The sequence below is a fragment of the Mesoplodon bidens genome (assembly GCF_964165515.1).
Source record: "Mesoplodon bidens genome assembly, chromosome: X".
Taxonomy (NCBI): Eukaryota; Metazoa; Chordata; class Mammalia; order Artiodactyla; family Ziphiidae; genus Mesoplodon; species Mesoplodon bidens.
Window position 1 is genome coordinate 21,804,616 of NC_138163.1, and position 24,105 is coordinate 21,828,720.

Genomic DNA, 24,105 nt, shown 5'->3' on the forward strand with positions numbered 1-24,105 from the left:
AAATAAAAAAGGATCTGTTTTAAGAGCAACAGAGGAAAAATGAGTAAGAGCTTGAAAGAAGTGAAAGTTAATGAAAAATAGAAATGAGGCAGAAAAAATAGAACAAGGATAGGGATAAAATATTAGAAAGGAAAGGAACTGCAATGGACAAATCATTAGTGAGAGGATATAGTGATTGTATTTTTGCAAGATAAGAATGTGAGCTTTATTTTTTTGGCCAGGGATGGAGTAGCTGCAGATTTGGGGGTATTTTCAATCCAGAGCTACTGCAGTTGGTTCTATAAATTTGGAGCAAGAGGAACTTGCAATCTTCAGAAAAGCACATGGACAGTTGGGTAAATACCCTCTGTATTACATTTTAACCACATGCTCGGTTTCACTTTGAGTATTATAGCTTGAGAATCTGCCTAGGAAGTCGAGCCATAAATAATGGGGTAGGCTTTGCTGCTTATTTTCCATATGAGTAAGTACTTTTATATTTCCTCAGCTTTCCTTAAACAGACATCACAAGTAACACTATCTAGAATAAAAAAGAGGGTTTATTAAAATTAAATAAATATCAATACCTTTTTTACATACCAATATAATCACTTAAAAATATAAAGGACAAAAGTCCTATTCACAGTAGCAAGGAAATAGAAAATATCAATTATTAAACACAACAAATAATGTTTAGTGTCTACATAAATAAAATTGTGACATTTGGCTGCATTAGAAATAAAAGCATTAAAATTTACATAAAAATAGAAAGGAGAAACTAACAAAGAGCTTATATGTTCAATAAAGAATTATTTGCTTAATAGAGTGATCCCTTATCAATAAGGAAAAATTGAATAATAAAAAATTTTTAAAAGTCAAAGTGTGAATAATTGTAAAATTGAACATTTTCAATAAACATATAAAACTGCACAGCCTCATTAGTATTTATCTTAATGAACATTAAGATAAGACATCATTTTTTATTGGCCTAAGAATTGATAAAGAAAATATAAAAGTAAAGTTAATGCTTTGAGGGAATAGGAAAACTATGACACTGTTAATGAGGGTATAAGTTAGTAAAAGTTAATAAAATCATTTCTTGAGGGAAATTTAGTAATATGTATAAAAATGACTTAACATTCTATATATTCCCTGATCAGAACATTTAATTGTAGGCTTTTAATCTTAGGAAATAGCCATAAAAATGAAAAAAAATTTACAAAGATGTTCACCACAGTTTAACAACAACAAAAAAAATTAGAGACAACTTAAATGTCCAACAGGTTTAATAAATTATGGTTCATTCACATACAGAAATGTGTTCAGGTAAAAACAATCCAGTTCTACAAAACAAATTGATTTGAAATATACCAAAATGTTCACAAGAGCATCTATGGTTATGTTTCTACATTTTCCATACTTTAATTAGTATATACTACATTAATATTCATACAAAACCATGAATATTATTTTATTAAAAACAGATGTCACTAAGCCAGGTATTTTATTTTGGGGAAGAATAAATTAAATAGTCCAATTTATTGATTGATTCAACAAATAATTATGGAGCTTATACTATGTACCAAAGATGGTGCTACATGAGGGAGTTAAAACTGTAAACAAAATTTACAAAGTTCTCATCCTTATAGAGTGACATTCTACAGGGCGAATGATAAATATATAACACAATACCAGATACTATCAGGACAATATATCAGGATAAGGTGATGGTGGGTATTTCAGGAAGAGTGGATGAAGAAGATCACTCTGAGGAGTTACAATATTATCAAAGACCTGACCGAAGTGAGGTAGCCGACTATGCAAAAATTGAGAGAAGGAACGTTCTAGTCAAAATAACAGCAATTAGGTGACATCAGTGGGAATGATGGAGTAAGAAAACTTTGAAAACACTCTCCTCCATAAAAGCGATGAAAAGATTGTCATTGTCAGAATCAACTTTTTCAAAACTCTGAAAATTAACCAAAGGCTGAGAACGATCTGGGAGCATCTGTTCAAGCAAAGTAGTTGACTCTGTATGACAGACTCTAGGTCTATCCACCTCATTACAAATAGCTCAGTTTCGTTTCTTTTTATGGCTGAGTAATATTCCATTGTATATATGTGCCACATCTTCTTTATCCATTCATCCGATGATGGACACTTAGGTTGTTTCCAGCTCCGGGCTATTGTGAATAGAGCTGCAAGTCAGAAAGAGAAAGACAAATACTGTATGCTAACACATATATACGGAATTAAAAAAAAAATGTCATGAAGGACCTAGGGGTAAAACGGGAATAAAGACACAGACCTACTTGAGAATGGACTTGAGGATATGGGGAGGGGGAAGGGTAAGCTGTGACAAAGCGAAAGAGAGGCATGGACATATATACACTACCAAACGTAAGGTAGATAGATAGTGGGAAGCAGCTGCAGAGCACAGGGAGATCAGCTCGGTGCTTTGTGACCACCTGGAGGGGTGGGATGGGGAGGGTGGGAGGGAGGGAGATGCATGAGGGAAGGGATGTGGGAATAGATGTATATGTATGACTGATTCACTTCATTATAAAGCAGAAACTAATAAAAAAATATATAAATAAATAAAAAAAAGAAAATTAGTTGAATCTTGGCAAGGACAGGGAGCTTTGTGGCATTCAATTTGCCCTATTCCTAAGCCCCTCTTCTTCTCCACAGTAGCCAAAAACTTCTGGCAGCCACTGGAGGGGACAGAGTGGCATTGGAGCTCTGTGAAAGCCCCATTCTCATCATTATTTTACCTGGTGGCTCCCTGGTAGATACAATCCCCCAAAGCTTGTCTTTACCTGAGCTGACTCAGAACTCACCCAATGCCAACTACCTTTTCTTGAAGGTCTTTGTTGAAAACAATTATAGCAGTTGTTTAAAATCATAGCTATTTGAAGATGTGGATAACAGCTGGGGCAAACAAGAGGCTAACCAAAAAGCTTAAAAGGAAAGCTTGGGAACAAGATGTCCATAGAGGGCTTTGGAAAGCTCCAATATATTCTTGGAAATCTAGAAGGCTAAGCACATGGGTAGGACTGTGTGCATCCCCAGGACTGTGCGAATGCTCAGGGAAGACATGAGAAGGTCCTAAGCTCTCACCTTGAGCTGAACTTAAGGCTCTTCACAAGCAGGAAGTAAAGACTAGAATTGGAAACTATCTGCTTAAGTGTGGACAGTGTGCCGGAGCATGAGAACAGAGCCCCTGGGCTCACAATGCAAGCGTTTAAGAAATCTCTGTCTAATCATTACTCCAACCATTAGACTATCTAACTGAGCAGAGACTTCAGTGGTCACACACAACAAATGATTTCCTTATAATAAACACAGACTTGGAATTCCCTGGTGGTCCAGTGGTTAGGACTCTGTGCTTCCACTGCAGGAGGCACAGGTTTGATCCCTGGTCAGGGAACTAAGATCCCACATGATCCTGCATGCCACAAAGTGCATGGCCAAAAACAAACAAACAAAAACCCCACAGACTTTAGAGAATTAGTTCAGGAAGGTGACTAAACCAGCAAACAACAACAGCAGAAATAGCAAATCCTAAGGAAGAGGAGGAATTTGATTTCCAGCATTGACACATTATATTATGTAAAATGCCCAATTTTCAACAAAAGAAATGTGAGACATGCAAAGAAACAAGAAGTATGGCCCCACAAACAGCAAGAGAAGTAGTCAAGAGAAACTGGCCCTGAAAAAGCACAGATGTTGCACTTTAGCATAGTTTAAATCAACTATCTTCAATATGCTCAAGAGCTAAAGCAAAGTGTGGACGAAGAACAAAAGGACACCAGGAGACCCATGTATCACCAAATAGAGAATATCAATAAAGAGGTAAGCACTCGGCATTTACAGCTATAAATTTCCCTTTAAACACTGCTTAAGTCCATCTCTTAAGTTTTGGCATGTCACACCAAAATGCTAGTGGTGAGAACAGGGGTTTAGTTTGGGATGTATTTGAAGGTGGAGTACACTGAATTTGCTGAAACACTGAATCTGTGTCTGAAGAGGAGATAAGCCATGAAGGCACTTAAGATCTCTACTTATGCAATCTGGCTTGTGGAGGTGCTCTTCAGCGAGATGGGGAACACTGGGGAAATTAATTTTGTGGGTTGAAATCAAGGGTCTTGTGAGAGAGCAACATTGACATATATATACTACAAAATGTCAAATAGATAGCTAGTGGGAAGCAGCTTCATAGCACAGGGAAATCAGCTCGGTACTTTGTGTCCCCCTAAAGGGGTGAGATAGGGAGAGTGGAAGGGAGACGCAAGAGGGAGGGAATATGGGGATATACATATGCATATAGCTGATTCACTTTGTTATACAGCAGAAACTAACACATCATTGTAAAGCAATTATACTCCAATAAAGATGTTTAAAAAAAAGAAAAAAAGGCATTAGATTTTTAAGAAGAGAAATCTTAATCTGATGAGATGAATTTAAGCAAATCAATTTAACATCCTTTACTCAAATTACACCCCTCCCTTTAAAATCCCACAAATAATAAATATAGTACCTTTACAGGATACAGGTGATAGGCTGAAAATTTGCACATAAAAAAAAGACTTAGGTATACTAAGTATCTATTTTAGTATAAGTCCACAGTTTAAATATAAATGTAGTGCCCACTTGGACTGCCTTAATAGATATTTAGTATCTCGAATGAAGGAGATACGTCCCCCTCTGCACTTGTTATCCTTCTCTGGCTGCCTCCCTTAAGATGAGCAAAGGCTACAAGCAAGGGACCAGGATGGTGATGGGCTATGAAACCATGCAGGATCTGGGGACAAATAACTTCATGAAGAGGAGACATAAAAGCACACAATAGCTTTCTTCAAATATTTGCAGCATTGTTACATGGAATAAGGACCAAGCAATTTCTGGATGTCTAGAACTTAGAAGAGAGATTAGATCAGTTCTGTATGGCGCTGGATTCAAGTACTAGGATGAATGGCTGAAGATGATAGATTTAGGGGTCAGCATAAACTTGAAATATTTAATAGACTTGTTTAAAGGAGCATTGGACTGCATCATGAGGTAGTGAGATGCCCATCATTGAAAGTGTTCAAGAAGAGGGGAACAATTGTTTGACATGGATGCTCTATTGAAAACAAACACTGGACAGAGGTTTCTGAGATATAAATATAGATATTTTCTAATGTTCCTTCCGATCTTGAAAAGTTCTATGAATTGTTAATATTCCAAATTACCCTCCTTCCCAACTTCAGCTTTAGCCTATGTGGTTTTGTATATCAAATTTCACTTCTATATCAAAAAAGAAAGAAAACACGCAAAGCAGTGGTCCATAATTAGCATCCTTTTTTAGTAAATCTCATGGGCTTTCCTTTTCAGTATTATGTCACAGGGAAGGCTGATCTTTGTGTAAGGTTACATCAGACAGAAATCTATTGCCAGATACCAGTCTCTGCATCCCCATGGCAGACACTGCTGGTTATTACCTATCCAACAGCCATGCTCCACTGCCACCTTGCTAACAGACTCTGATTTTGTTCAGGATAGGTAGCAAAGTGCCCAGAGAAGGCGGGTACCTCTCCAATCTAAACCAAGCATGGTAACCCCATTGCTTTCTTGCCAGTGATTGGTTTAGGGTTGAGCATGTGATCCAGTTTTGTCTAAAAAAATGTAAGGGGAACTGTTTCAGGGTGAGAATTTTGTACTTCTGTGAAAGGTTTCCATCCTGAAGAAGAGCAGAGGATGCAGTAGGAGAAAGTGTCCTCTTCTCATTTTTTGATGAGTCCTCTGACAATGTGATATATTGAGCTGTGGCAGCTATCTTGCAACCATGAGGGGAAGCCAAAATAATTACAGAGAAATCAAGAGGGAGTCCTGCCATTACAGACCCCAGGGAAAGTCTAACTATGGAGTTTTATTAAGTGAGATAATAAATCCCTATGTTTTAAGTCATTTTTAAGTCAGGTATTCTGTTACTTACAACCTAAATATCCTAACTAGCGTCCAGAAGAACTCAAGTTGAATGAACTGCAGAAACTCTTTGAAAAACACATATATATGGGAGAAACTTCTATACTTGGATGGTAGCATAATTAATTAGCCATGGTGGAATGTAGATTTTGTCTATCAATATCTATGTCTATTTGTCTATTTTCCATCTATCTAGCTATCTACCTACCTACCTATCTATAATTCGGTTGCTATAGCAACCAAGTGACACAGCCTTCCTCAGTCTAAACAGTCTGGCTTAATGATCAATTTGAGCTACTTTTAGGGCTCATCCCTGCATTGTCTCAGCCATACACCTGCTATGTGTGAGCTTCATCCAGACACCTGCAGATTAATATGTGAACACCATTTTACAGAAAAGGAATCAGTGACCCTGCGTAAGAAATCCAAGGTCATATGGCTAGAAACTGATGAAGGCAGTAAGTAATAAGATCAAACCTCATGCGATCTAACCCCTAAATCTATGTTTTTAATAAGTACACTATACTGCCACCCCCTTGAAAGGTAGCATGATAAAGGTAAGGAGTGAGAGATATGACTAATAAATATGGGATGAGGAGGAGGTTCTAAGTCCAGTAGTACCAGCTGCAGTGCATAGGATGTGTTTCCCTGGAGTTCAAAGTATCAGAAAAGAAAAGCTTCCAAATAGAGCCAACTTGCTAGGTCCAAGACTTACAGTTAAGTGAGAGAGAAGTAAAGAGGACACACAATGTCTTACGAAAGAGTGAAAATGCCTTATTCTTCAACGTTCATGGACTTGCACTCACCACTAGAAACAATCGTTTCCGTGTGCTAAATGAGAATGGCAATCCGGTTAACCTCATGCTGTCATTTTTAAAAAGCCAACTTTGGATCAGAAAATGATGGACTGTTTTCTCTCCTTCTACCTAGAATCCTCTGACTTCTTGCCTTTTCTATTTAGAATTCCAAATATCTCAGGAATAGTTTTGTAATAACAATTTTCATGAACTCTTTTCGAACACTTTAGAAATACTCAGTTATTAGTTATGGGCTAGTTCATTTAAATAATATTGTTCAACTCTTTGGTGCAAATTGCCTAACACCAATACCAATGAGATTGCCTAAAAAGTGAAACATTTTAGCTGCATGTAGAAAAAAAGTCATTTAGGTAGGAGTTAAGGTATGTAGGTGTCAGTCTCTACTACAAGACTTACTTGGTGAATAAGCTGGTAAAAATCATTCAGCCTCTCAGCCTCTGGATCCTCACATGGAAAATGAGGGTGCTAATAACTGTGCTGTGAACTTCTCAGTGATGTTCTGAGATCACATGAAACAATGGGTTTGAAATTCTTCTGGAAGCATAAAAGCATTCTATACACACATTTTTTTTTTGCTAGTCATCTAAAACATTCAGGAATATCAAATTTTCATTAATCCAAACTGGCCTCTTGAATATTTCAGGTATGCATACATGTATTCAAGATGAAAGTAAAAGAAACTGTGTACTGGTTTGAAGTCACTGCAGCATTTTTAGGCTGAGAGATGGGGAAGGAGATGGGGGTGGCAGTGCTTGTAGAATTGGGGGCAATAAACACATTCTGAAAAGGAGGGGCTATATGGAAAAATGAAGCATCATTAGACAACCAGTGCATTCCCAGGGAAGTCTATTAGTAACTATTCTCTAAAAGTCCACAAGGAAACCACTAGAGGGGTCCGTATCAGAAGGACAATAATATATTCACATAATTTTGCAGGAAATCATGATGGTGTCAGAAATCGATGGTCTTTTTCTTTAGTTTTATCTCCATTAGAGACAGAGGCAGTCGGATTCCATGAAGCTGAGATTTATCTGCTGCTTAGGTGCCTAACAAGATACTAAATGCCAGAAAGAGTTTTGTGAAAGAATTATGAAATAGTTTTTAGCTTCTGCTAGCTAATGTCAAAGCTTAGGAAGAATAGGCCTTAGGGAGTGTAAAGGACTGACAGGTCTATAGCAGTAGTGCAGGGGTTGAGGGAGCCTGTTTCATTAAAAACTGTCTTATTAGTAAAAGCACCACCACTCTTATAATTTGACCATGTATTTTCATTATCTAATACCATTGTTTATGGTCAGCCCATTCACCTTGATTAGCATAAATTAATCTCAATAAAAATTTGCTTGAGTGTAGAGTGACTCATCCTTAATTGTGATTTTATGCAATTACCAAATAGGCTTTTGAAAAAAATTCTGAGCTCAATTTATAGCTAAGGGATAGCAGAAGCAGTAGATGCTCTGATTCTTCTTTCTTCCCAGAAAGAAAATATTTGCTCCACAAATGAGTACAGGATTTCGTTATCATGGGATTTTGCAGTGGTGTCCTCTCAGTCTGTGTATCGTTCATTTCATTATCTCATAAATATGCTGGAAAGAGTGATTTTAAGACTCTGCTGTATGATCCTAGGTTACATATTTAGTCTTAGAGAATCCTAGTTTTCTCTTCTATAAAATTAGGAATTAGGTTTAGATGATATCCAAATTTTCTTCAGGCTAAAAAAAAAATCTGAGACTGGCTTTCAAGATTTTTCAGGTGTGTGAATTTGGGTGAGAATAATTCAAAGACACACACAAAACTGAATCACAACTCCTCTCTAGAGCTACATCATTATTTTCAAAAGGTAATTTTGCATTTTTTCAATTTGCTCCATTTCAAACTTAAAACTGTATAACTTAATGATACATTTGCAGGAGAGCACACATAAGGTATTGGGATTAAAAGCAAATATGTAATTCAAAAGAAGTTTTATTTTGACAGGTCAAAGCAAATTATATTAGGAGAAAATTGCAGTGACCTTCTAAGAAAGCCTCACTTCCCAAGCTCTATAAAATCTGCATGTAACTAGACATTTTGTCCATCCATTTTACTACCACTTTAGCAAAAATTTTCGAAGAGTGGTTTTATCAACACATGATATGCCAGAAGTGGGATCTATGTACAGTTTGTTTTTTTTTTCTTGCAGCCACTTTAATTTCTATATAGGTGTAATCAAACTTTCAGGGTGATTTTACTCCAAACATATTAACAACTACAAGGTGTCTTGATTTCCTGCAGACCAAGAGGGCAGAACTGATTCCAGGGCCTTCAATTTGGGCTCCTAATAATGTTCCCGTTTCAGAAAAGATCTCAGAGTCACGATTCAGAAAACCAGAGCCAAAGCAGCCTCAGCCCCCAGAGGTGATCTTTGGAAATGACAAAGCTCGTTGTTCCCAGAACCCAGTCCCTGTCTGTCACATTCCTTTCTTCTGCATCTGGGAGTGGGTTACAGGTCCTCTGTTTCAGAGATCCGGGATAAATACAAAAAACAAGACAATTTCCCCCAATATGTCAGGAATCCATGCCCAGCTTCCTAGAGTGACGATGAAATGGAAGGAATTACTGGTCTCTGTGAAACAATATTATAAAAGAAAAAAGACCCACTTAAGGTACCATCACATATATGACAAGAAAGTTGTAGATCAAGAGAGAGAATTCTTCCTATACATTCAGTTTTAAAAGGATTTCAGGCTAGCATGTCTATTGCAGTCTCATACAATGCACATAAATGCACATAAAAAGATGAAAACTCAGCAGCAGTGAAAAGTAAGATTGAGAGACAACCTACTGACAGACTCTGAAAAGAATTTCTACTGATTATAAGACTGATTGAGTGACTTCCCTGTTGGTCCAGTGGTTAAGACTCCACTCTCCCAGTGTAGGGGGCACGGGTTCAATCCCTGGTGGGGGAACTAAGATCCTGCATGCCATGCGGCATGGCCAAAAAAAAAAAAAAAAGAGAGAGAGAAAGAGACCGATTGAGCACTGAAAAATTGATCAGCTCCCCATAAGCAGCTGCCTCCCCATTTCCCCATGTAACAGGGTAGCCTGGCCTCCCCGCAAGAAGACAGGAAGGCATATTATCTCTTATTTACTACTTGCCCTTTAGCACAGAAATTCCAGGTCTCTACAGACCTGAAAATTGGACAAGCGTTTGCCTATTGTAAGACCCCTGTGCTTTGAAGTAACCAATAAATTGTTCCACAATACAAGATCTCTTTATTTAATACATAAAATAACATTTACTTGTTTTTCATATTTACAGAAGGGATATGTGTTCACTGTGGAATTTCTGAAAATTAAGAAAACTACAAAGAAAAAAATAAAATGACTCTTAATGTCACTACCCAGAGATAACTCTTATTAGCTTGAGAATGTATAGCCTTTCATTTTTATGCATTATTCTATTTTTTACAAAAATAAGAGCATGTTAGATATATAAAATTTTGTAACTTGCTTTTAGATTTAAAATGGCATAATTCATGTCATTAAATATGTTTAGAACATGAATGTTAATAAATATGTATATACATAGTGAATAAATATATTCCATTATTATATACAGTATACATATTATATTCCATTATTCCATTGCATGCATGTGCCATACATATCTGTAACCGGTCTCCTATTGTTGGACATTAAGGTTGTTTACTGTTTTTCTCTATTGTCAGTAATATTTTGTTGAACACGTGTCGCTTTTAATATACATCCATGTTTATTTTTCTTAGGATGCAGTTTTTAGAAGTGAAATTGCTGGGTCAAAAGAAATGCTTATTTTTTCATTTTAAACAATATTTGGATGTATTAAATAAAAATTTTAAAGTATATTGGGAATTCCCTGGTGGTCCAGTGGTTAGGACTCCATGCTTCCACTGCAAGGGGCCCGGATTCGGGCCCTGGTTGGGGAAGTAAGATCCTGCATGCCACGTGGCATGGCCAAAAAAAAAGGTATAGAACTTTTAACGCTCATCAGCTTTGAGGTTTATGTTGATCCTAATTTTGGCATGTAATTGAACTTTCCAATCTGCTCACACTTGCTGATTTGATTCCACTATGAATTCTAAGATGTCATTTTCCTCTTGCAAATTTTTCTTCTACCATTTATGGTGTTTCTTCTTGAAAATGGCTAGTGAAAGCATCGCCAATTGGATAAGGTGTCATTAAGTAGTCATCTGGCAGCATGATGTCATCACAAGCATCTTCTAACTTTTGGAATTGTTGCTTTATCACTTCTATTTCTTCCTTTAGCTCTGTTCTTCTAGTCAGTCCATGTAAAATTATCTCTTGTTGATCTTCAAAAGTAATATTGACATCTTCTGCAAGACCCAAGGTAATAATAGCATTCACTCATGGATTTGTGAGGGCTAAATGTGATAATCCAGGTGAAGGGTCCGCCATGATGATCGACGCAGTCAATGGGACCTTTGGCTTTGCAAATCCTAAGGGCAAGGCCTTGACTGTGAGGTCCTCAGACTCCCCAGGAGCACTCTCAGCAAAGGGAAGGGTGGTCTAAAGCCCACTGAGAGCCTCGGCACTGGTGCCCCATCTTGGTTGGTTGGGTACCTTACCTCAGGTCCCTGGGGCCCCATACCAGGCCTCAGAGCTGCATACTGTCAGCACCCATGCCCCCCAGCTCCCTGCAGCCAACCCCCAGCCCCTGCCCAAGTGCCCAGCACACCAAGCGCTCCAGGAATGCTTCTTTTTAATTCCTTTTAGATATGATACAAAAAAGCCATAAGAAAGATTATACCAATTTCAATTTACAAATTTATCAGCAGTGTCCGAGGGTGACTACTTACATGGGCTACCATTAATCCTGAATATCATTATTCCTTTATATGTCATAGGTAAAAGCTTTTCTGTTTAAATTTTATTGCTTTTATTACTGTTTGGTGTTGAATGTTTTCCCATATATTTACTTGTCACTAGTGTGAATGGCATTTTCAAGCCCTTTGCCCATTTTTTCTGCTACCAGGTGTTTATTTTAGTTATATTCATATGTATTGTCTCCTCATCTATGCATCTATTAACACTTTGTCTCTTATATGGATTGCAAATTTTTTCCCAGTTTGTACTTTGCCTTTTAATTTTGTTTATGATGTTTTTCTGCTATATAGAAGTTTTAAAAGGTTTCTATAAGCTGTAGATGACCTGCTTTCCCCCCTGGCAGCTGATATGACCAAAATGGAACCCCTGGTCTAAGTTGGGTTAATTTGATTCTTTTTCCTAAGAACTTGAATTTGAAACATCGAGACACTGGAACACTTATATGATTGAAAAAAATATAATAGAATGCTGGCTGGGAGTTGCTGCCATGATATGCCACAGCCTCATGCAAGTAAATGATATGGAAGAGGGAAATCTAAGAGATTTCAGAGAAAGTCACTTTGTCACTACAAGAATGAAGCAAATATATAGAGAAAAGACAAAAGAGTGAAATGACAGGAGGGATTTTGGACTGGAGGATACCAGATTGAACTGATAAGGCCTGAAGTAAGTTTCTATACTGAAAATAAGGGAATTAGTTGCAAGTTTTCATATTGAACATTGAGAGTCCTCAGCCCCGTTTTCTCTGTTGGCTCCCAAAACAGGGGCCCCAAAGATTAGAGATCAGAGAAATCCTCTTTGTGAAAACCGACCCTAAACAAAATGCTACACACACACACACACACACACACACACACTTAGCTGTCTCCCACCAGAAGAGTCAGGTTCCTGATTCATGGTCATTTCACATACAGAAAGTCTTGTTCCCCAAATGTAGAAATTCCAGTGAGATTTTTAGTAACTCACTAATAACTATGAATGGATAGCAAATAATCACTACACATTTAAGCAAAGACTCTAATATTAACAACAGAGTTCAGAATGAACAAAAGTAAAGAACTTGGAGGAAATAGAGATAATGCAGGGAATAAAAGAAAACTTTAAATGATATTGTAATTTATATCCCCTGATAATCAGAGAAAATCCCATCACTGAACATGAATAGGATGGTATTTTTTGTGTGTGTGTGTGGTACGCGGGCCTGTCACTGCTGTGGCCTCTCCCATTGTGGATCACAGGCTCCGGATGTGCAGGCTCAGCGGTCATGGCTCCCGGGCCCAGCCACTCCGCGGCATGTGGGATCTTCCTGGACCAGGACGCAAACCCATGTCCGCTGCATTGGCAGGCGGACTCTCAACCACTGCGCCACCAGGGAATCCCCAAACAGGATGGTATTTTAAAGGAATATTCTGAAAACAAGGTAGAGCTCTCAGAAATTAAATATGTAATTGCTGATGTGAAAATTTAATGAAAGGTTGGAAGATAAATTTGAGCAAATCTCAGTGAAATAGAAGAAAAAGAGAAAAGGGGAGTAAAGGGAATACAAGGGAATAAAGATAAGAAAATTAGAGGATCATTACAAGAAGCCAAACATCCAACTTCTTAAAGTTTTAGAAAGGGAGAATAGTAAAGTCATAGACAAGGAAATTACAAAGTATATTAGACAACTTCCTGGAACTGAAGGATATGAGTTTCCAGATCAAAAGAACCCACTAAGTGCTCAGCACAATAAATGGGAAAAATTACCCATACTAGCCACATCATCATGAAATTATACAAAACCAGAGCTGGGTCCTAAAATGTTCCATGGAGAAAAAAATAACTGGTCACATACAAGGGAACAGGAATCAAAATGGCATCAAGTTCCTTAAAAATAACATTAAAACTAGAAAACAATGGAGATAGCATCCACTTCTAAAACTGGCAGCTAGACAATCAGAATAATCTTCTATAGAGCACATCTAAAACAAGTTAGATGCAATATAAAACATATTATTAAAGCACAAAAGAACTAGAGAAATAACCAAAATCTAGGAGAAGAGGAGAACGAAGAGGGAATCCCTACACTCAGAGCCACTTTGGCTCTGAGTGTACTTTCCACTGTGAGAGAAACAACTTTGAAACTGACCTGAGAAAACAGCCCTGCATTTTGGGCAACATCCTGGGATGAGGAGGACAATGATCAAATCCCAGGGTCCTCCTAGTGGGAAAAGATTGAATAAATTACCAGCCACTGTTAAGCTGGCACACCAAAGGGTTTTATCCTCAGGGTAGAGGTGAACCAGAAGTAAACCAGACCATGAATGGTCTTGTGTGGTCTGGACAAACACAAACCTTAAATTTGTATTAAGGTGTTCCTGGAAAAGTAATGCCCACAGGCCCCTCCTGTAAGCAAACAAAAAGTCCTCTGGAGGAGGAAGCTATCATTTTAAGCCTCATATAATTCCTGTTAATAAAGCTTCTAATAAAATATCAAGAAAACAGGCAACTAGAACTAGATACATAAGGAAACAGGACACCATGAGCAAGAATCAAGCAAAACTATAGGCAATAGAAACATATCAAATACGGTAGGCAAAATTCTAAGTCCCCAAATTCCTGCCCTAGTTATCCAATCAAACATTAATCTAGGTGCTGCTGTAGTGGGATTTTGCAGACATAATTAAGGTCTCAAATCAGCTGACTTTAAGATAAGGAGATTATCCTCAGTGGGCCTGACTTAATCAGGCCTACAGAGGATAATTTACTGGACTCTTTCTGATGAAGAGATTTGAAGCATGAGAGGGATTTGGCACAAGGGAGAATCTCTGTTGCTGGCTCTGAAGATGGAGAAGGCCACGTGACAAGGGATGCAGACAGTATCTGGGAACGAGAGCGCCCCCCAGCTGACAGTCAACACGGAAGCTGTGAACTCAGTCCTACAACTGCAAGAAATTTAATTCTGTCACAACAATGTCAGCTTGGAAGAAGACTCTCAGCTGCAGATGAGAATGCAGCCAGCCCAAATCCTGGATTTTAGATTTGTGAAACCCCAAGCAAAGAATTCTGCCTGAATTTCTGACAGGCAGAACTGTGAGCTGGTAATTGGTTGTTGATTTAAGTGACTAAGTTTGTAGTAATTTGTTATACAACAATAGAAAAATCATAATCCACAAAGACCTGGGAAATTGGAACAATGTGCAATCAACTATAAAATAGTTATGCTTGCTGTACTTAAAGAAAGAAAAGAAAAGCTTTAAAAGATCAACACGAAATAAGAAGCCATGAAATTTGTCACAGAGTTCTACAGTCATCCAAGGTAGAGTGATCAGGATCAGATTTACTCTCCTGGCTTAAGCAACTATAAAACTGGATAAATAAATGAATCAATTGTTTTCAGGATGGACAACAGGAAGCACAGGACTATTAGCATAAAGAGAAAAGAAATAAGTGAGGTGCTCCCCACAATTGCCCCAACTTATTGCTGGGAGGTGTTTTCAAGCTACAGCGCAGAGTGAGAGGGGACCCAAACACAGCCTGGTGGTGTTGCTGAATTTGAAAAGTCAAAGAACAAGATTCAGGGAGGCCAAATCAGCTGGTAATCATGGGACAGAGTACCAGAGAGGAGAAAGCTGCAGAGAGAAAACTCCAGAGGTCTGCAGAAGTGTTCCCTTGAGTCTTAGGCTTATTACTCCTGTGCATGCATGAGATGAAACTACCAGGCACAGGAAATAGAATCACTGTAAACCATTAGGCTGAACAATTTCCAAAGCTCCCATAGGGATGGGAATATTCTGTGTTCTCACCAGCCAGAGTGAAAAACTTCATCTCACAAAGGGCATAGGGTAGAGTTGTCAGGAAGATAGCACCATAGCAGAGGAGATATATTAAATCTTGAGTAAAGGACACTCTAATAAGTCTTAAAGGCTCCTTTACATTGGTCTTGGCAAAGATTTTTTAGATATGACACCAAAAGTGCAAGCAACAAATGCAAAAATGAACAAGTGGAATGACATCAAATTAAAGAGCTCTGTACAACAAAAGAAATCAGAAAAATAAAAAGTCAACATATAGAATGGGAGAAAATATTTGCAAGCCATCTCTCTGATAAGGGATTAATATCTAAAATATGCAAGGGACAATACAATACAATTCAATAGCAAAAAAAAAAGCAAAACCCAAAAAACTAACCAATCTGATTCAAAAATGGGCAAAGGACTTGAATAGATGTTTTTCTAAAGAAGATATATGAATGGCCAACGGGTACATGAAAAGTTGCTCAACATCACTAATCATCAGGGAAATGCAAATCAAAACCACAATGAGATGTCACCTCACACCAGTCAGAATGGTTATTGTCAAAAAGACAAGAGATAAGTGCTGATGAGGGTGTGGAGGAAAGGGAACCCTCTTGCACTGTTGGTGGGAGTGGAAATTGTCATGGCATGGAGGTTCCTCAGAAAACTAAAAATAGAAATACCATGTGTACCATGTGATTCAGCAATCCCACTTCTGGGTGTACATCTGAAGGAAATGAAAACACTGTCTCAAAGAAATATCCATACCACATTCATTGCAGCATTATTCACAATAGCTAAGACATGGAGACAACCTAAGTGTCCACTGATGGATGAATTGATAAGGAAAATGTGAGATATATATATATATATATATATATATATATATATATATATATCACATTTAACACACACACACACACACACACAGACACACACACACGCACTAGAATATTATTCGGCCATGAAAAAGAAGGAAATCCTGCTCTTTGCGACAACATGGATGAAACTTGAGGGCATTATGCTACATTAAATAAGTCAGACAGAGAAAGACAAATACTGTGTATTCTTACTTATATGCAGAATCTAAAAAAGCTGAAATCATAGAGAGTAGAGTGGTGTTTGCAGGGGCTGGGGGGTAGGGAAAATGGAGAGATGTTGGTCAAATGTACAAACTCCCAACTAAATAAAATATGACTAAGTTCTGGAGATCTGATATACAGCATGGTGACTATAATTAACAATACTGTATTATATATTTGAAAATTGTTAAGAGAGTAGATCTTAAATATTCTCCCCACAGAAAAGAAGTGGTAGTTATATGAGGGGATGGAGGTGTTACCTTATTGTGGTAATAATTTTGTAATATATATGTGTATCAAATTATCATGTTGTAAACCTTGAACTTATGTACATTATATGACAATAATATCTCAGTAAAGCTGGGGCGAAATGTAAAAAATATAGTTTAAACAGACAAAACAACAGGTGGAGCTACCTATATCTACAAAAAATGAACTTTAAATGAACATTCACAAATAGGTTGAAAGCTAAAAGATGGAAAATAATATATAAACAATACTATAAGAAATCCAGAGTGACTATACTAAATACAGTTCAAAATAAATAGTTTTATTAGAGAGTAAGAGGGGCATTTCTTAATGATAATAAACAATACATTAGGAAGACATAAAAATTCTAACTCTACATGTGCCTAAAACACAGCCAAAAAGTCAATGAAGCAAATTTGTCTATATTAAAGAGAGAAAAAGATAAACACACAAACATAATCAGAAATAAACACCCCGTCTCAATAACTGATAGAGCTAGACAGAAAATAAGTAAACATACAGAAGATTTGTAGAACACTATCAACCACTTTAACCAAATTGGCATTTATAAAATACAACACCAAATAGCTGCAGAATATACATCCTTTCTTTTTACATATGTATGGAATGTACACCAACATAGACCATATACAGGACATAAATCAAGTTTTAATAAATTTCAGAAGTTTGTTTTGAGAGTTTACTTTTCTGATTGCAATGAAATTATATTAGATATCAATTACAATAATAAAGCTAGAAAAGCCCTAATTATTTGGAAATAAAACAACATATTTCTAAATAACTCATGGCACAAATAAGAAATCAAAAGGGAAGGCAGATAATATTTCAAATGGAAATAAAATGGAAATACAAAATAGCAAACTTTGTTATTGGCAGCTAAAGCTTGCTTGGAATTAATTTATAATAAATGCTTATACTACAGAAAAAGAATGGGTAAAAATAATTGTTACATTTCTATCTTATGATCCTAGAAAAAATAATACCAAACTGAATCCAAAGTTAGTAGAAAGGAAATTAAAAAGATAAGAGCAGACATCAATGAAATGGAAAATATAAAAACAACATAAAAATTATACTAAGTCAAACGTTGGTTTTTTTAAGAGGTTAATAAAATTGATGAAACCCTAGCAAGACAGACCAAAGAAAAAAAAAAAGAAGAGAATAAAACCAAACAACCAGTATTAGGAATGAAGGAGCAGATATCCCTATAGATTCTACAGATGCCAAAAGGGAAATATTATGCCAATACATTAGACAAGCAAGATAAAATGCACTTGAAAAACAAAACAGTCAAAACTGATACAAGATGAAATAGAAAATCTGAGTAGCCTTATATGTGTCAAAGTAATTGAAATTATTATTAGAAACATCTATGCAAACAAAACCCCAGGCTCAAATTATTTCACTGGTAAATTCTACTGAACATCTCAAAAAGTAATAATAACAATTTTACACAAGGTCTTTCAGAAAATAGAATAACCCTAATACTAAAACTTGTCAGAGGCATTCCAACAAGGGAAACACAAATCCAAAAATATTGTATCAAGTATTAGCAATTGTATCTAGCAATATGTAAAATATAAAATACTTCATGACTGAGTGGAATTATCCTAGCAATACAAGGTAAAAATATTCTACATAATTCACCATATTAACAGAAAGTAAGATTAAATATTGAAAAATTATATTTCATAAAAATTAAAAATTTCTCCTCCTCACAAGATACCATTTAGGAAATGAATAAGTAGGCTCTAGGCCAGATGCTATGTTTGTCATGGTCCCCAGGTTTCCTGTAAAAACCACAAGCAGAGCTGAAGCATAATTCTTTAAATTGCTCTGATTCTCCCACACCTATGTGACTCCCCAGAGGGCTTTCCAACGTGAGCTCCTAAATGCTCAGCTTCCAAGCTTCACCACAGAAATCAAAGGGTGTCTGAAAGACCTCAGAAGCCTGCTTCCTTACAGGAGTACTTCTTGGCCGCTTCATGGACTGTAAGGACTGATGACCCGGCCATAGAGAATTGCTAACCTTGACATGGTTTACCCACCTGCTATGGCTTCTTGACACCATTTTAATATCCTTTGTTGTGCTGCTCAGTGACATATCCAGGAGATTATGTTTTGTGCTACAAGCAACAACTATAGGTCAAAAAAGCAGTTTTAAAAAATTAGCTGTTTAGCCAACATGCTATGTTCTTAGTATAATGATTAATTTCCTGGCATTACCCACCATAGAGGCATTCACTGTAGGCTGAAGACCATAATATGAGAAACCAATGCCCTGGACAAACAGATACTTCATTTTGGGATGGGGTGGTGGTAGCAGTCTTGAAGGTGAATCTCCACAGGCAGTTATTGGGCACAGGCCTGTTAGTCAATTGCAACGAAGAGCAGAGTAAGGGTTGGGCTTGGCTAATGCTAGGAGGGCTTCATGGGTGCCTATAATGAATCACAAGTTCGTCGTGTGAACATTTGGACAACGAGTGATCTATGAATATGGTGTTTAATGAAATTATGTGGCAAAAATGGTTTCTTAGCTCTATAACAAGCACATATTGCAAAGAGCTGTAAAGCCAATCCTAATACTATTTCTTTTACTCTCAGGATACTGCTGTGTAGCAGGCAAAGGCCAAGATGGGTCCTTCTGCTTGGACAAGTGGTGGAAAGCAGAGACAGAGTAGATCACCAGACAGTCGGGAGGCAAGAGGAGACCTGTGTGTGGACCGTCTAGTTCTCTGTTCTAACTCTGACTTACCTTCATCGCACTCCTTTGTCTCTCCACGACGTTTAGCAGGGTATGGTTTTCAGAGCCAGTGGCCCTAGCATCCAGTCATCATGTGAGAACTGGACCCAGCTGCACCTTAGGGAAGCACGCCTAAACATCTAATATTTATGGAAGAAGCTGCCTGTAGCTACTCGTTAAGAGTACTCTGTGCGAAGTAAGTCAGAAAGAGAAAGACAAATATCGTATGCTAACACATATATATGGAATTTAAGAAAAAAAATGTCATGAAGAACCTAGGGGTAAAACAGGAATAAAGACACAGACCTACTTGAGAATGGACTTGAGGATATGGGGAGGGGGAAGGGTGAGCTGTGACAAAGCGAGAGAGAAGCATGGACATATATACACTACCAAATGTAAGGTAGATAGCTAGTGGGAAGCAGCTGCATAGCACAGGGAGATCAGCTGGGTGCTTTGTGACCACCTGGAGAGGTGGGATAGGGAGGGTGGGAGTGAGACACAAGAGGGAAGGGATATGGGAACAGATGTATATGTATAACTGATTCACTTTGTTATAAAGCAGAAACTAATAAAAAAAAAGAGTACTCTGTGCTAGGCACTATGCTAAACTGCAGTTTACAGGCAAACATTGTCTTAATCCTTGTGAAAACCCCAAGATGAAGGAACTCTTATTATTCCCATTTTACAGGTGAGGAAACATATTTAGAGGAAATAAATGAATGTCCAAGATCACATGGCCAGTAAGTGGTGAACTGCTATCTTGAACCCAGCCCATCTAATTCTGTTATTCAGGTTATCTGGATAGCCTCTTACCAGCCCTCTATGGAAAGGCCCAGAAGCAGCAGAGGGTTGTCTTTGAGCATCCAATGGTCAAGTGAAAACCTCAAATGTTGACACTCACAGGGGAGGGTGAATAGTTACTGTTCATAAAAATGAATCTCAGATTTCCACACCATGTTATGTGACAGCTATTTTTAACTTAATACAGTGCATGAAAGTGTTTCTAAGGATTGTATTTTCTTTTTTTTAAATTGAAGTATAGTTGATTTACAATGTTGTGTTAATTTCTGCTGTACAGCAAAGTGATTCAGTTATACATATACATGCATTCTTTTTTATATTCTTTTCCATTACAGTTTATCACAGGATATTGTATATAGTTCCCTGGGCTATACAGTAGGACCTCATTGTTTATGCATTCTCTATATAATAGTTGGCATCTGCTAACCCAAACTCCCAGTCCTTCCTTCCCCCACCCCTCCTATGTATTTTCTTTTGAGTTCACCACTTGGAACAGAATTTGCGTAGAATATACTTATACTTTTTAAAACAGTTATTCAACTACTTATAATTCTATGGTGCTCTATCAAATATATGATCATTCGACTTATTGGTGTTTCATCTGAGAATGAGATTAATAATTGTATTTACAGTGGAATACATTAACAAATAAATCTATTCATGGGGAGTTCCCTGGCGATCCAGTGGTTAGGACTCGGCTCTTTCACCGCCATGACCTGGGTTCAATCCCTGGTCAGGGAACTAAGATCCCGCAAGCCAGACATCACGCAAAAAGTTTGAAAAAGAAATAAATCCATTCATTAATATTTAATAATCATTAAGAACTGCTTGAATTGAATGCCTTAAGGCCAGAGAGTGGCTTATATGTAATATTCCTATTTATGTTTTCACAAGAGAGGACAGAAGGATATATTCCACAGAAAAAATCAGGGCACTATCTAACCAGTAATCCCTGCTTCGAGTCCTTTTTGGGAATGAGGCAGGGTATAAATAATAAATGAAATCAACATGACCATAAGATGTTACAGAAAAAACCAAACAACCTTTTTGGCCAAACCAATATTTCTTCCATCACTCCTCAATCTTCCTGTGAAAGTTTCTGCCCCATTAAGTTCATGCCAATTGCTGTGCAGCCCTCTGCTCCGTGTCCCCATTGCTGTCCCCTTCTGACCTGTAGACATTCCCCACTACGAATGGAGCCTTCTGTACCCTAGTCATCATGTTCAGCTCCTTCTCAGCTACCACCATCACTCTGGGAAGTCAACTGTGCCTACAAGAGTTCTGACAGCTTCTATTTCCAGCATGATGGTTTGCTCTGTAGACCTAGCTTGATTGTTCAGCTGGCCTGAGCCTTTCAAGACACCATCACCGGTGCTCATTCCTGCCAACTCTGTCTCCATACTGCAGCTGCTAGCTGGTCAAGAAGCAGCCCTCGCGACACCATAGACATTGCGACCTCAACCTAGAAGTGTGGGTGTTAGGTCATCCTAATGACTGGACCAGCGTGTAACACTAACATACTCTCTGGAATGTTTGATAATACGTAATGTGTGTGAGAATGTAGAACAACTAGAACTTTCCTACATTGTTGGTGACGTGGGAAAAGGTTACAACCACTTTGGAAAAAAGTCTGACGGTTTCTTATAAAACTAACATATTCCTACTTTGTGACCCAGCCATTCTTCTTCTGGGTATTTATTCAAAAAAATAAAATTATATCTACACACACACACACAAGCACACACACAATGTGCACCAGAATGTTTACATCACTTTCATTCATAAGAGCCCAAACTGGAAATAGCTCAGAAAAATGGATAAACAAACCATTGTATCTTCATACATTCAGCAAAACCCAAAACGAACTACTGAAACACACAGTCACACGGATGGATCTCACAGGTACTATGCTGAATGAAGCACCCAGACACAAAAGAGTACATACTGTATATGTATATGTTTATGTACATGTATATCTTTATGTATGTGTATAAGTTTATGTATATGTTTTGGATATGTATATGAAGTTCTAGATGAGTCAGAATTCTGGTTGCCCCCAAGGTGGAGGAGGGGCAGGATTGATTGCAAAGGGAACCCTGGATATGGGTGTAGATTACATGGATGTATCCATTTTTCAAAATTGTGCAGTTGAAATACATACATTTTAACATATGCCATTCTTACCAATAAAAGAAGTGTACGAATGTAATAATCAAGTAGCTTGCGAATTGGGCGGGAGATATAGATGAAACAAAAATGGCAGAATGTTGATAGTTGTGGAAGCTAGGTAATGGGTACATGGGGTTTCCCATTATTTTGCTTATTTTGTTTTATGTTTGAAATTTTCTGTAATTAAAAAAATTTTTTTAAAGAAACAAAGGATGAAAGAATGAAAGAAAGAAGGCAGCCATTATTAATCCTCACGGTGTCCTTGCCTTAGAATCCGCTTTAGTCCATGAGTAGTCTCTAATAATCAATCAGAAGCACATGTGAGATAATGTCTATTTTTTTGCCCTTGGCCTGTAGTATACACTTCTGAGTTTGTCACACACACACATACACACACACACACAGTGAAAAAAATAACTAGAACAACTTACTCCAATATATTAAAGTGTTTAGCTTCAGGTGGTAGGATTATGAGTGATTTTTATCCTCACTCTATTTTTCTGTATCTTCCAAATATATAACTATGAATATGCATTTCTTTTATAATCAGAAAAGTAGACCATACAAAAATTTTAAAATATCACTTTCATTGAGTTTCTCTTGTATTGTTACTATGGTTTCAGAAATTCAACAGGCTTTACCACATTATCACTCTCAGGAAAAACAATGCTGCTAATCATATTATTTGTTAGCAAAAAAAGCTTTTGCCAAGGTATGAGCCTCCAGAGTACATTTTTTGTGAAGATAAAAATGCAATACTGCACAGGAGATCTGCTTATTAGACATTGGGCATGCTCTCTGTAGAACCAAAATAACTCTTCAGAGATTTCCTGCCAAATTCACAGCTAAACTGTTATGCAAATGTAACTACATCTAAATTAAAAGTGCTGAGATGATACAGCCAACGGACTTTGAAGTATGATTGCTTTTGGTGGTGTAGGCAGGAAGGTTGTGATGTTTTAAAGTAAACAAGATGTATCACACTTTATTTTGCTTCCTGTTTGGTTGGGGGTTTACAGTATGCAGGAAAGAAAAAGTGATAAATGAAAATAAAACAGTGTGAAGCCCTCGTAAAGGAAAAGAAAAAAACTGGACATGAACTTAGTTGCAAGTGGAGTCTATAAGCCTTGGAACCATACATTAAAAAGGGATGATAGTCTTTGTGTTATATAGGTTAAAGTCTTCATTATTTAACTTTCTTTTGTTTATGTCTTGCCTCCCCAACTTGATTTTTTAAATAGCTAGCTCTCAAGAGCAGAGAATCTATCTTTTACTTCTGGCTACTTGTCATTGGGCTATAAGCTCTAAGAAGGCACACTCCATCTTCTCCATAGTTATACCCTTAGAACCTAGTTCAGTGCCTGAGACGTAGTAGGCATTCAATATTTGTTGAATAAATGAACGACTACTTCCAACAGCATGTTTTCTGGTGCCTTGCCCGTAGTAGACATTCAGTAGATATGTGTATTGAAGAAGTTATCCATCAATCCATTTATTCATCTCACAAATATTATTGAGTGTCTGCTATGTGCCAGGCACTCTGCCAGGTGCTGAGGACATGTCATTGAGCAAAGTAACATCCCTGCTCTCATGGGACTTACATTCTAATGAAAAAAAATACCATCTAGACAACA

General features: G+C 37.4%; 1 protein-coding gene across 1 annotated transcript in view; it reads right to left on the bottom strand.

The window, feature by feature from the left end:
- LOC308609281 (germ cell-less protein-like 1) overlaps positions 1–19,516 on the bottom strand; it is a gene marked incomplete at its 5' end in the record, with an annotated part of 33,588 nt that extends 14,072 nt beyond the window's left edge. The window contains one exon of the mRNA XM_081222982.1: positions 19,511–19,516. Within this exon, the coding sequence (XP_081079108.1) occupies positions 19,511–19,516 (6 nt within the window). The remainder of the gene's footprint in view (positions 1–19,510) is intronic.
- Positions 19,517–24,105: the final 4,589 nt, after the last annotated feature.